This window comes from Nelusetta ayraudi, unplaced genomic scaffold (assembly GCF_046127955.1).
Source record: "Nelusetta ayraudi isolate G7.1 ecotype Tasmania unplaced genomic scaffold, CSIRO-AGI_Nayr_v1 ptg000114l, whole genome shotgun sequence".
NCBI lineage: Eukaryota > Metazoa > Chordata > Actinopteri > Tetraodontiformes > Monacanthidae > Nelusetta > Nelusetta ayraudi.
In genome coordinates this window covers 609,262-622,634 of record NW_027466164.1, presented here as the reverse complement: position 1 = coordinate 622,634, position 13,373 = coordinate 609,262, and the positions used below count along the sequence as shown (strand labels likewise).

General features: G+C 45.4%; 1 protein-coding gene across 9 annotated transcripts in view; it reads right to left on the bottom strand.

Moving 5' to 3' along the window:
- The window catches only part of dmd (dystrophin), a 281,446-nt gene that overhangs the window by 97,003 nt on the left and 171,070 nt on the right, over positions 1–13,373 (bottom strand). For all 9 annotated transcript variants that reach the window (XM_076049405.1, XM_076049406.1, XM_076049401.1 and 6 more), the window contains 12 exons: positions 11,447–11,608; positions 10,457–10,567; positions 9,530–9,703; positions 8,668–8,823; positions 8,390–8,560; positions 8,030–8,209; positions 7,536–7,658; positions 7,031–7,180; positions 6,087–6,209; positions 5,567–5,701; positions 5,151–5,303; positions 3,220–3,390 (listed from right to left, as the gene is read on the bottom strand). In XM_076049405.1, the coding sequence (XP_075905520.1) occupies positions 3,220–3,390; positions 5,151–5,303; positions 5,567–5,701; positions 6,087–6,209; positions 7,031–7,180; positions 7,536–7,658; positions 8,030–8,209; positions 8,390–8,560; positions 8,668–8,823; positions 9,530–9,703; positions 10,457–10,567; positions 11,447–11,608 (1,809 nt within the window). The remainder of the gene's footprint in view (positions 1–3,219; positions 3,391–5,150; positions 5,304–5,566; positions 5,702–6,086; positions 6,210–7,030; positions 7,181–7,535; positions 7,659–8,029; positions 8,210–8,389; positions 8,561–8,667; positions 8,824–9,529; positions 9,704–10,456; positions 10,568–11,446; positions 11,609–13,373) is intronic.

Sequence of the window (13,373 nt, the reverse complement as noted above, 5' to 3'; positions counted from 1 at the left end):
GTCCTGCAAAATAAACGTCCAACGTTTTCTCTATAAATCTTTTTTTTTTTTTTTTTTTTTTTTTTCAAATCCTGCAACCCAAGAGTGGGCCACGACCCACCAATTGAGAAACACTGTTCTAAATGAAGCCGGCGGCAGTGGAGCAGAGACACTGGGATATTGACCCTGGGCTCACCTGGCTGAAAAGAGAGCCCCTCATTATCATTGTTAGCTGCCATTGCGGAAAGTTCTGATAAATACTCATGCTTTATAAATACATAAGTATTATAAATATGCTTAATATAAAAAAAAGTGGCATAGAAAGTCAGTGAACTAACCCTGAAAAATGAGTCGCTAGCTAGATTAGATTAGGTAGATAGATGGCTGGATAGCACAGTGTGCTCGGGAAATCAGCCCTTTGTGATGTCACAGAGGCGGCCGACGACCCCTCCCTCCCCGAGACTTGTGGTTGAGGACTCAACGCTGCCTTCTCGTGACCGATCAATTGTGAATTGAACAAATTCATCACCCAAAGCTGATGAACTGAATAGGTCAGAGGTGAAAACAAGATAAAAATATTTTTTTTTGAAAAAAAAAAAATTACCACCACTTGGAAAGATTCCTCCACCCTTCTGTCAACATGTGGGTGTCATGAAGTGAAATGAAGGAGTGTCCCAGTTTCTCTGCTCACACACACACTGGCTTCTAAGGGGGGGGGGTTAAAATAAAATGAAAATAAAAAAACTGCGACGGAGGAAAAGCGAGTGAACGCTGCCGAACGGAGGCGCGTTGGAACTAATCCGTTGTTCTTTCTTTCTTACAGATTTTCAATAATAGAAGGGAAAAAAACGTTTTCCAACAACCTGCACCATTTGCTCATTCATCGGAGAACAAAACAGAGGAAGCCAGATTGTGATTGAGGGCGGATAAGTGGCTGATAATAATGGTAATAATAATAATAATAATAAAGATTAACTGCGGTCTCCTCAGAACAGAAGAGGAGGGGACAGTGATCTTTCCGAAGTCCCCACCCTCCTCCACCCTCCCCCAACCCCCACCCCCGCATCATCACCATCATCATCGTCGTCATCATCTCTCTCGTCATTTTTTTCCCCTTTCTCACTCTATGGATAATTCATTTATTTCCTTTTTTAATTCATATCATTTTCCTTCTCTTTGCACTATGTTGTTGCTGTAATTATGCAAATTTCCCCAACGTGGGATCAATAAAGGCATCTATTCTATTCTATTCTATTCTATTCTATTCAATTAAATTCTGTTCCCCGACTGAATACACATCCGTGAGAGCACCGGCCAGCGCGTCTCGCCTTTGACAATGTTGTGTTTTCTCTGAAGTGAAGAAAATACAGATTTATTTATATTTATATGTATAAATATAAAGAAAAAAATCTGACCTCTCACCCAAATAAGTATGTGGAGCTTTCTGCTGGATTTAATTGATGATAGTGTTTATGAGTCAGGTCCTGACCTTTGACCTTACAATATGTGCAGGGTACCAAAAGTGTCTGCAGATTGTTCTCCTTCCTTTTCTTTCACCACTCCCTCCCTTCGGACGTGCATCACCGAGCCCGAACAAAAAAAAAAGAAAACTGCAGAAATCATTGAGAAATAATCGCACTTTCACCACAAACAGCCGATAGATCTGATAGATTAGACAGATTAGGAATAAATCGAAAGTCGCATATGACCGTAATATAGGGATACAGCGCGTCACTTCCTTTTGTAAATATTCAAAATCAATAATAATGTTGGTATTTTGTAACACTTATTTATATGTCAATATTATTTACATACATTTTCTCATTCAATAAATATTTTTTCTTTTCCTTTTTTCCTTCTTTTGCATGATATTGTTGCTGTAATTATGCACATTTCTCCAATGTGAGATTAAAAAGGGCTTCTATTCTATTCTATTCTGTTCTACTCAGACCAAAACTGAAAAGTAAAAAAAAAAAAAAAAAATGCAGTTTACTTTTTTTTCTTCCAAATAATAATTTCATCAACTTTTTTCTTTCAACGAATCAAAGAAGAATAATTGAGATATTAGATGGAAAATAATGTCTCGTCTGTGGCTCTGATCTGGCCTTCACGTTCCCTCATCTCATCCAGTCTTTCCTGGAGGACATTCGCACTTAGTGGGATTCTCATTTTGAAGGACAACCCTTTCTTTCTTTTCTTTTTTTCACATCGGCCGCAACAGCAGATCCTCCCCCCCCCATCTGTTTTTTTTCGCTAGAGCCATTTTGTTTGAGGAGTCGGGGGTGAGCAAATGAAGCGCACCAATTAGCGCTCTGGAAGGAGACGCTGCGCTGCGGATGTGCATTCAGTCGGCCGTAACAGGGCATCTTCGCTGACTGGCAGAGCAGGGAACTGGCAGGTGGTGTGACTCGATTGGTCGATATAGTGGCTCGGGGGGCGGGGCATGCGGCGACACAGAGGGCAGACAAGAAAGCGGGGAAGCGACCAATGACATTGGGTCATGTGAACGCGGGTCACATGTAAACAGAGGACATGTAAATGGAGAATGCAGCAAAAAACAAAAAAGAAGAGGCAAAAACATTTTTATTTTTTTTTAAGGAGGCTTGGTAGCATCTTAGGCTAACTTTGGGCTAAAACAAAGCTGGATTTTTTAATTTTTTTTTATATATCATAGTTAAAAGTCTACACTAGAGGTCAAAAGTTAAGATATCATATATTGGATGTCTTCAGTGTATCTATCTGCAGTGTAGAAAGTTGTAAAGATTAAAAAAAAATTGCTTGAGAAGGTGTGTCCAAACTTTTGACTGGTAGTGGATATGTATATATATATATTTATATATATATACACATTGTGTAAAATATATTAAATTAAAAGATTTCCATCCAATTTAAACATTCAGCTTATTTGTAATGTCTATTTGTCACACAGCAGTTCAAACTATGTGAACCATATACTTTTTTGAAACCCTATTTTAAGTTACGCTTCACCACTACTGGAGAGCCACTGGCCTGTGATGGTCACGGCCCTGACCACTGCGGCAGGGAGGCCTCCTTCATCTTTCTAAATGACAGTCGGCGACACTACTCTGTTGTTAGAGGGGTCAGCTGATGTTAGCGGGAGAGGCTTTTCTGAGAACGAGGGCATGCTTGTTGTCACACTGTTCTCACATGTACTTTAGTGGCATTAGTGACAAAGTCGTCTCGTTAGTGTAGCAGGAAGTGGTGCCTACTGGAACTCACACATTGTCTTTTGAAGGGTACGAACTTGCCCTCCACCTCAACCCAGCGCTGGTTGAGCTGGAGCTGCCGGGGCTCCACTAGACTGGCGGCTCCAGCCTCTGACAGCTGATTGGCTAAGCCCTGCACCTCCTTAAGCTCCTCCTTCTTCCGCTCGAACTCTGAGCCAATTTCCTATTGGACGAAACCAAGCGGAAGGTCACTGGCTTGCCTTGGGGGGGCGGGGGGAGGGGGAGGGGGTAGCGTGGAATGTGCTTTGAGTAACACACATTCACAACACAAAGACAAAGAAATAATGAGAAATAATAGAAACACTAGCTGCGTTTCCATGACAGTTGTTTGCAAAATAAAAGCGTTTTTCTAAAATTTCAAAGCACAATTGCGATTTGTTTCCATCGAATGGTGTGAAGCGCAAAAGCCATACTTCTTGTAAAATCTCGTCCCGCGAGAATTACGAGAATTCCCACAGAACGTAATTCTCGTAAAATCTCGTCCCGCGAGATTTTACGAGAATTCATTTTGCTTTTGTTTGTTTATGTTTGTTTTCTGTCAAGAATGGTTGTTATATTTTTCTCTTTGATAACTTGTAAAAAATACTCCATCCAAACAAAATGGGCCATTTTCACTTGAAGTGAACTGGTCACGTGACCCTGTACATCACGTCCGCTGACGTGCAAATGCAAAAAAGATGTGTCCGTGACACTTTTGCTCCATGACCTCTATATATCGATACGTCTGAAAAACCACCTCATGAGAGCGTCATTCTTTTTTTTAAGCCATATTTGAGAGGTTTTTCCAAGTTCAGGTGTTTTTATTGACCTTTTTTTTTATTGCGATATTTAGACTTTGCGCAATTCTAGGGGTTATGGAAACGCAGCTACAGTCAGTGAGCCACTGGCACACCAAAGACAATGCAGTAGGAGAAAGAAGAAATCATGTTTCATACAAGGACTTCACTCACATGTGATCTGTCAGGGAGGGAAAAAACAAACAAATAAATAAATAATAATGGTGCTTTAAGAAGAGCCTCAAGATTTTATTTACACAGAGAATAGGGTACAGTCTGAAATGAAAGAAGTGCAGGAGGCCAAAAGCTGGAAAGTTGGGGGAAAAAAAAGGGGTGGTGGAGACAGAGAGACGAGCAGATAGCAGAGAGACAGTCGGCAAGTGACAGACAGGCCGGCCAATCAGGCGTCGCTTTAGCGAAATGTCATAGTGATCATCTGAAAGTGAAAGACACACACATACACACACACACACACACATACACAGACACACAGACACACACAGACAGACAGACAGATGTGTCAGGAGTCAGGGTGGGCGGGGCCATTCCTCAGGAGGTCACATGGGCACAGCCTGGCATCTTCAACAAGCTACGTCTGTTAGCGTTAGCAGGTTTAGCGTCAGCGGCTTGGATTTATTGATCGAAATAATTCTAATACAGCATATTGGGCCAAGTGGATTAATAAGAAGAGAGCGAATAGAAGCATGTTTGCAGCGTGGAGCAAAAAATAATTCAAATTAAACCCTTATAGTGTTAGCTGCTGTTGACGAGACATGAATGATAGTTTGCTGCGTTCAATGCTCATTATAAAGCTGTGCTAAAGGCTGAGAGAGCTTAGCGACTTGAGAAGGTCCTCAGAGGGGATCAACCTGCAAATCAGACATTCCAAGAAAAAATGGATGAGAGGAGAAGAAAAGCAGTTGGAAAGAGGAGGAGGGAGAAGACAAAGAAGATAAAGTATTTGAAGACGAAGAAGAAGAAGAAGAAGAAGAAGAAGAAGAAGAAGAAGAAGAAGAAGAAGAAGGGCGAGGACGTGAAGGAGTGAGACGACTTATGAGATATGAGGGTGGGGCAGTGAACACAGACATCATCTGGATATGACCATGTGTGTGTGTGTGTGTGTGTGTGTGTGTGTGTGTGTGGTCACCTTGACCCTCTCTCCCTGGGGCGGGTCGGGCAGCTGGTCCACGCTGCGCTGGATGTCGTCCAGCCAGGCCAGCAGGTCGTGCGACTTCCTGCGGTACTGGTACCACTGGGGGGCGACGGCGAGCGCCTTCCTGTGGCGCAGCAGCCGCAGGTCCTGCAGCACGCACAATTAGCGAGAGAGCCTTTCTAGCAGTGACTTTGGGCCAAATATAATTATACCGTGGGGGCCAAATTTGGCCCGCGGGCCAGAGTTTGACAACTCTGCGTGAAAACCTTTACTTTAGGTGCAATACAGCATCGTTACAAAAGAAACCCAGTTTCCCACCCCGGGTTGCATGAAAAAATTGCATGTGTGCGTGAGTGAGAGTGTGTGTGTGTGTGTGTGTGTGTGTGTGAGAGAGTGCGTGTGCGTGTTACCTTGACGGTGTTGTACTTGCTGTTGAGCTGGTTGTGCTTCTTCCTCAGCTCCTCCCTCTTGTCCTGGTCCGGGACTCTCTTCTGCAGATTCTCCCCCTTCAGCAGTAGCTCCTTCACGGCACCTTCTTCACAATCCTGCACACACACACACACACACACACACATGCTTGTAAATATCCTTCAGAACCGCAACTAAAGTCAATTTAAAGCAGGGGAGGGCAAACTTTTGGACTTTTGGGCCCCAATGGGTTCTAAAGTGTGACAGAGGGGGCGATGGAGGACATGAAGAAAACATGTTGCTTTAATGTGATTCAATTGAATATGAATCAAGACAAAGTTGCAACAAAATCAGAGTCTTTGAAGCCCCACGGTGTTTAGCTCTTTATTGAAACGATGGTGGTGGTGGTGGTGTTGTGTTGGTTGTGGTGGTGGTGGTGTTGTGTTGGTTGTGGTGGTGTTGTGTTGGTTGTGGTGGTGTTGTGTTGGTTGTGGTGGTGTGTGGCGGTGGCGGTGGTGAGACCTTGTCCTCCTGGAAGTCCTCCTCCTTCAGGTTCTCCCCCTGCTGGACCTCCTCCTCCAGCAGCTCCAGCCAGATCTGGGCCTGGCTGTAGTACTGCTCCAGCTCCTTGCCCGAGGCCGCCGTCTGCCGCGTGCACGCACGCACACACGCACGCGCACACACGCACACACACAGGAGAGTGACAGAGAGTCAGACGAGGGAGGAGAAAAAGAGGCGTGAGAGGAGGTTTTTGGGGTGGAGAGCTGGAGGTGGATCTCCAGTTGCAGCTAAATGAAGGATTCGTGCACGTTTGAGCCCAGCGGTTTGAAGTCTGTTCAACTTTGAAGTAAATTTAGCGCCCGTTTTTTTTCCTCACCCCCCCCACCCCTGGGAGGGGGAGTCGCAGGAGCGCTTGCAGCCAATTTCATCGATTCTTTTTTGTAAATTTCTTTTTCTTTCGTTTTTAAATTGTGCAATAGGAAAACACAATGACATTAACAAGACAGACAGACAGACAGAGAGAATAACATTAACGGCTGTTTGTGTGTGTGTGTGTGTGTGTATCAATTGTAAATATAGCAGTTGAAAAATGTTAGTTTTAATATGTAACAATAAATATTAGAATAATCAGGGAAATAGAAATGAAATAATTATATAAATGTATATTCCTACATATACGCACATATATATATATATATATATATATATATATATGTATATATATATATATATATATATATATATATATATATATATATATATACATTTTGTTTTGTGAAAAAGGATTTTAAAAAATTTGATTCGATTTGATTTGATAAAGACAAATAAAAATCATTAAGACACTCAGAGCTGTTTCTGCTGCAAACGGGACAAAGGAAGAACGGACATGGAGAAGAGTGAGGTGGGGGGGGGGGGGGGGTCAAGGTCAAGCAGGTCAAGGAGGTCATAAGGTCAAGTGGTCCTACCAGCCCTGAGGAGATGCGCTGGGCAAGGGCGGTGAAGCGTCGCTCCAGCCGCTCCACCTCGGGCCCCACCCGGGCCGAGCTCAGCTCCTGGGCCAGAGCTTTCACCCCCTCCACCTTCCCCCGGGTCAGCTCCAGCTCGCCGCGCAGCACCTGCACGACGCCAGCGCGGGGGAAAATCATCATCTTTTGAAAAGTCAAAGTTTTAAACCTGCCACCCGGGCGAAAACAACTCTTGAACGTGCTGTAACTGTCGCCCTTTAAAAGCACAGAGAGGCGACACTGGTGAAGTACACTGCTGCCCGGAGAAAGTTGGAATACTTTTGTTTCCCGAGCACAAATCTGTTCGTTCCCAATACATTCATTTTGATCGTCACTTCGGACGATGACGGCGCGTCCCCGTGAAATTAATTCTCGCGTGAAATCTGCTAAAAAAAAAAAAAAAAAGCCTGACAGGTAAAGAAAAGGAATTATATATATATGTTTTTTTTTTTTTTGAAAAAGCGACCTTGATAGCAGCGTCGTCGGGCCCCTGGCTGTCCATCTCGTCCATCTTGCTCTCCGCTCCGTCCATCCACCCGTTCACTTCCGCAATCTCTCCGTGCAACTTCTGCATCTGCCGCTGGTAGTCCTGCCAGACGGAAGGGAGAGAGGGAGAGAGGGAGAGAGAGAGAGAGAGAGAGAGCGAGAGAGAGAGAGAGAGAGAGAGAGAGAGAGAGAGAAATAGAGAGAGGGGGCGAGAGCGAGAGTGTGTGTTTGTGAAGAGAGAGAGAGAGAGAGAGGGAGAGAGAGTGTGAGAGAGAGCGGGGGAGTGAATGGGGGAAGACAGAGAGAGAGGGCAGGAGAGAGAGAGAGGGAGGGAGGGAGAGAGAGGGAGGGAGGGAGAGAGAGAGAGAGAGAGAGAGGCGACAGTGATCGTCCCAGTGAGCTAATCTTAGCGACGCTGCTATTTTTAGCACAGCGATCAAACCCCCCCCCCGCTCCTCCTCTCCCCCCACTGACCAGCAGCAGGTTGAGCCACTCCTCGGCCCGGGACGTCACGGCGATCCAGTTGCAGCGCAGCAGACTGACTTTGTCGTCCACCAGGCCGCCGTTGCCCCGCAGCACCGCCTTCAGCGCCTCGGCCAGCTCCACCACCACCTGCAGCTGTGGCTGCCGCTGCTCCGTCTCCCTGTGGACCGACTGCAGGAGGAGGAGCAGGAGGAGGACAGGAGAAGGAGGAGAGGAGGAGGTTTTCTGGGTCATTAACAAAGCAGAGCTGCTCTCTCTCACGGACATGAAGACGTGAGAAAGCCGAGCACAAGGCGGAGGAGGCCTTGGAGCTTCCAGCGACTGGTTCTGACTGGTTCCGTCGGGCCGTACCTGGGCCCAGGCCACCTCGGCGTCCAGCTCGCCCGGCACCCCGCTGACGGCCGAGCGGCGGGTGAGCTCGGCGTCGGTGGCGGCCAGCCACTCCGTCAGGCCGTTGAGCTCCTTGCGCAGCTTCCGCGACAGCTTCAGGCTCTTCTCCAGCTCCGTCTTGCTCTCCGTCACCTGAGGTGGAGGGAAGGGAAGAGGTGGTGTGAGCCGGCACCACCGCCACGGCAGCGGCCACCCGGACGTGAGACGTTTGTGCGGGGTGGTCCTGGCCGGCCGCTCACCTGCGCCCCCAGCTGGTTGTAGAGCAGCTTGAGGGCGGTGACCCGCTGGTCCATCTCCTGGGGCTGCTCCGTCTGCTGCCGCTGCACCACATGTCGGCCCGTCTTGATCACCGTCTCCACCTCCCCCTTCACCTCGCTCAGCGCCTTGTACAGTTTCTGACCGACAGTGGAAGAAGAAAGAAAGAAGAAAGAAAGAGAAGAAAAGAAAAGGGGTTTTAACGAGGGATGCACCGATACCAGTCTCGGGTATCAGTACCAAAACCGGTATTGGGTAATGGCACCAATCGTGCTACCAGAATTGGGCATTGGTACTAACACTAGTCTTGGGTACCGATACCAATATTGCGTATCGGCACCAATACCAGTATCAGGTATCGGTACCGATACCGGGGTCATGCACTCGACTTGTACGTGTAAAATTCATCCGAATTACCAGTATCGATACCAATATCGAAATTAAATATACTTCATTACATATTTACTATTAATATTATATCATTATTTCTATATTCTAATAATTTCTTCAAATTTGGTGGTCTGAATTAAAAAAAAAACCCTTTGCTGCACTTTGCCTGTTCTTGAAAAACATGCAAAGCAATGTTGTTTAAACAACAAAGAATGTTATGTAATTATTAATTATTAATTAATTAATTAATTAATATGTGTAGTACCTTATGAAGTACTCGGTATCAGTAAGTACCAAAATGCAAAGCAATCATACTCTACTGGTTCTGTAAAAAAGAACCAGTAGAGTCCCCCCCCCCCCCTCCAGCAGCGCCTCCTGGTGGTATGGGTTGGTGTGGCTGAATGACAGTGCCGTATATGAGTTAGAGTGCATGTTCTCACTTGGTGTTTTACCCACCATACACTGCTCCAGCTGCGACTGCACCACGTCGTGCTCCACGCTGCCCACCTCCAGCAGGCCCACCTGGGCCTTGACGCCGGCCAGCAAGCGCTCGCACTCAGCCAGCCGCCCGTCAAAGTTGGCCGGCTTCTGGAAGAGCCGGAACTTGGTCCACACGTCCGTCAGCAGTTTCTGCCCAGAACGGAGAAAATTTCCCGCCACAACGTCAGTCGAGAGAGGATTGCTCTGGCATCCTGTCCACTGGCTGAGTGGTGGGCGGAGCTCCCAGTTGTCGATAATAGAATAGGATAGAATAGGACACCTTTTTTTGATGCCAAATTGGGGAAATTTGCTCATTCCAGCAACAAAAATTGGTGCAAAGAGAAGGAATAATTATTATTATTTTATTTATTTATTTATGTATTTTTTTACATATTATCAACAGTTGATGCTTGACATAAATAAGTGTTATATCGCATGTTTATGGAATGCAATGAGGTGGGTTTATTGCAACCCAATTTTTACATTTATCATCAGCCAGTGGAAAACTGTGGTTACTGTTGAAAATGAAATAAGCAGGCTGCAAATAAAAGAGAGCCGTATGCTTTTTATTTCCAATTTATTTATTTTTGATGAGTTTTTTGCAATGAGAAATGTGATTTGCATGTGCATTCTATATTAATTAAGCTTTGCTTGTTCTATATTCAGGTTGAAGCAAAACTTGTTTGGGTCCATATAAAAAGGTTCACTCTTTCCTCTGGAGAAAGAAAGATTTTTTCAATAGATATCAGTGTTGGTCCGAGACCTTGTCCAAGTTTTACACTTTGGCCCCATTGTGTGTTTGAGTTCGACCCCCCTGATCTACATAAACATGGCAATAGTTTAGCTTTACCCATGTTAAAATGTGAACCCTGTGTATATATTGTGCGTTGTGCTGGCAGCCACCTGCGTGAGGTCAATCTGTCCCATGATCCTCTGGGACGGCTCCTTGTCCTGGTGCTTCTTCCTCATGTCCTCCAGGGCGCCGTCGTGGCCGCTCAGCTCCGATTGGATTTTCTGCCGAGTGCACGGAAAAAAAAAAAAAAAAAAAAATTATGCTTCACTTTCGGTGCAAAAAAAGTCTTGACTTTATATATTTATTTATAAATAAATAAATAACTACGTAAAAAAAATAGTTATTGACAGTGTAGCTCCCCCTGTGGACCACAAGGTGGCAGAAAGTGCCAAGGAGAAAGGAGAGGAGGATTTTTAAAGCTTGGAAAAGTTGTTGCAGCTTCTCTCTCTCTCTCTGTCTCTCTGGCTCACACACACGCACACAACACAGTCTGTCGCCACTCTCTCCTTTCAAATAGCAAGTGGCCTGTAATCAGATACGGACGTCCACTGTAATCCAATAACTCTCTCATCCCACTGTGTGCGTGCGTGAGTGCGAGGGAGGGGATGAGAGAGGAAGAGAGGAAGAGAGAGAGAGAGACAGAGGGAGAGAGAGGGTGAGGGAGGCCACCTTTAGTCAAGTGGTGGGTCTGGACATAATCACACGTGGAGGTAATCCCCCCCACCCCACCCACCCCCACACACACACAACAACAACAACATCAACAACAACTACAATCACGTTGTCGCTAAGTACAACAAATCACAGCTGGTGGTTTCGTCCAGGGCCAGTCCATCATCTCTCTCTCTCTCTCTCTCTCTCTCTCTCTCTCTCTCTGGAACCCAAAAACTGCTGATGGGCGAGAGAGTTCCCACGATGACCTTTGATGATGTCACAAAGGGCCCTGGACGGCGACAACTCTCCCAATCCAGGAGTGGGCTCCTACCTTTCACCCTCCCTTCCAAATGTGTGGAAGACGCAAGTTTTTGTCTGTTTTTTCACTGAGAGTTATTAGCAGGAGGCTGCAAACAGAGGGCTAACTGGGGGCCAGAAAGGCGTACCTGGGCCTCCTGGGGGATCTGCTGGGCGTCGATGCGGTCAGCCAGGTAGGCGCTCAGGTGGCGGTCGGTGTTGGCCAGCGACTCTTGGATGAGCCGCAGTGTCTTGTCGTTCTCCTGCGCCCACTGCACGCTCTTCTCCAGCTCTTTCCTCCTCAACGCCGCCTGCAGGGGGCGGTAGAGGACGCCGTATTCAATTCAAGCGATGATAAAAATGACGTTTTAAGATAAAAAAACAGTTACTCCCCATTTGAAAATGGCATAAAAAAAAAATAAAAAATCATTTTTGGGACTTCATGAAGAAAAGGTTTCTCTACTCTTGACTGGATTTGTTCAGCCGTCTTTGTGAGATGCAGAAGAAAAATACACCTGAAAATACTAGATTTCTCATCGAGTTAAAAATGAAAAATAAAAATTGGCAAAAAATAAATAAATCACGCGAGCGGACTAAAAATTGTTTCACTGTTAAACAACACATGTGATTGCTTCAAATGAAGTGAGTTGTCTACGTGCTAAAGTGCTAAATACACGTCCGACCTGTTCTGCTCGCATGGGCTTGTTGACAAACATTAGCATCGCAGCTAATTCTGCATCCACGTGTGCAACATTAACGTGTACAGCCCTATGTTAAAAATGGGAAGGAAGAAAATAGATAGATCAATTAATTAATTAATTAATTTAGATTAAACAAAAACAAAAAAAAAATGCCGCTGCATGAATAATACAATGCAGATGATGGAAGGATGGACTGCGGCGAGTTGGGCGACACCTGGTGGGAATGAATGGATAGAGGCTATTTGAAGCTACAGCGGTAAATTACACACAGGAAGGCTAAAGCTACAGCAAACAGCAAATGCAACAAGAATCGTATTTCCTGGCGCGCACTCACTTCCTGGGCGCTGGGCCCCCTGAAGACGGGACTCCTCAGCTTCTCCCTCATGCCGCACTCGCAGCACAGAGGCTGCCGTCTCGGAAATGAGCCTCTAGCGCGCGAGATTAGCCGGTTGGTGAGCAAGTGAGCGCGACCTTGTTACGTCACGCAAAAGCGGCCGAGGGTGGCCGGGTGTGGTTACAGGTGAACGTGCTAATCCCAGCACATCGAGGATAATGACTCTAAGTATAGCGGGTCGAGCCTGCCTAACACGCATCCTGACTGGAAGCACATTGCTGCCACAATCGAAAACAAAACAAAACGGCTCAGTATCAAGTTATAGAGCAAAAGTATCACCTTACTTTCTGATCATTTTCATGTCGTAACGTGAAACTATCATGTGATTTTGTGAAACGTTCACGTTATTTTGTAAAACTGTCACGTTATTTCTTGAAACTTTTATGTTATTTCGTGATAATTTTCACGTTATTTCGTGAAACGTTGAAGTTATTTCATGACAAATGTCACGTTCTAACAGGAAACTATCACGTTATTTCGTGAAACTTTCATGTGAAAACGTGAAATTATTTCGTCATTTAATTTTTTGAAATAAGACAGTTTCACGAAACGACTTGATGGTTTCACGAGATAACGTGAAAATGATCGCGTGAAAGTTTCACATTATTGTGGTACTGAGCCCCGTTTTTTTCCTAGTGTGGCAGCAATGCGCTTCTGTACCTCCTCGCACGGACTGTGTTTTTTCAAAATATTTTTGCATTTGTTCCTCATTGGAAAAACAATATATTAAAAAAAACAAACAGAAAACACGCGAAATGAGAACTTGAGAAATGAGGATTAAATATTTAGACAAACAGCAATGACAACCTACACCCCTACCCCTCACCCCCGCCACCCGCGGCTATTTCCCCCTTTTTGCAATCAGCAGCTCATGAATACATATTCTCAGCTCCCCCGACTCCTCCTCTTCCTCCTCCTCTTCCTCGGTACCATCGCGATTTGTGGAGATTGCGAACAAGAGAGGTGGGAGAAAACAAGACA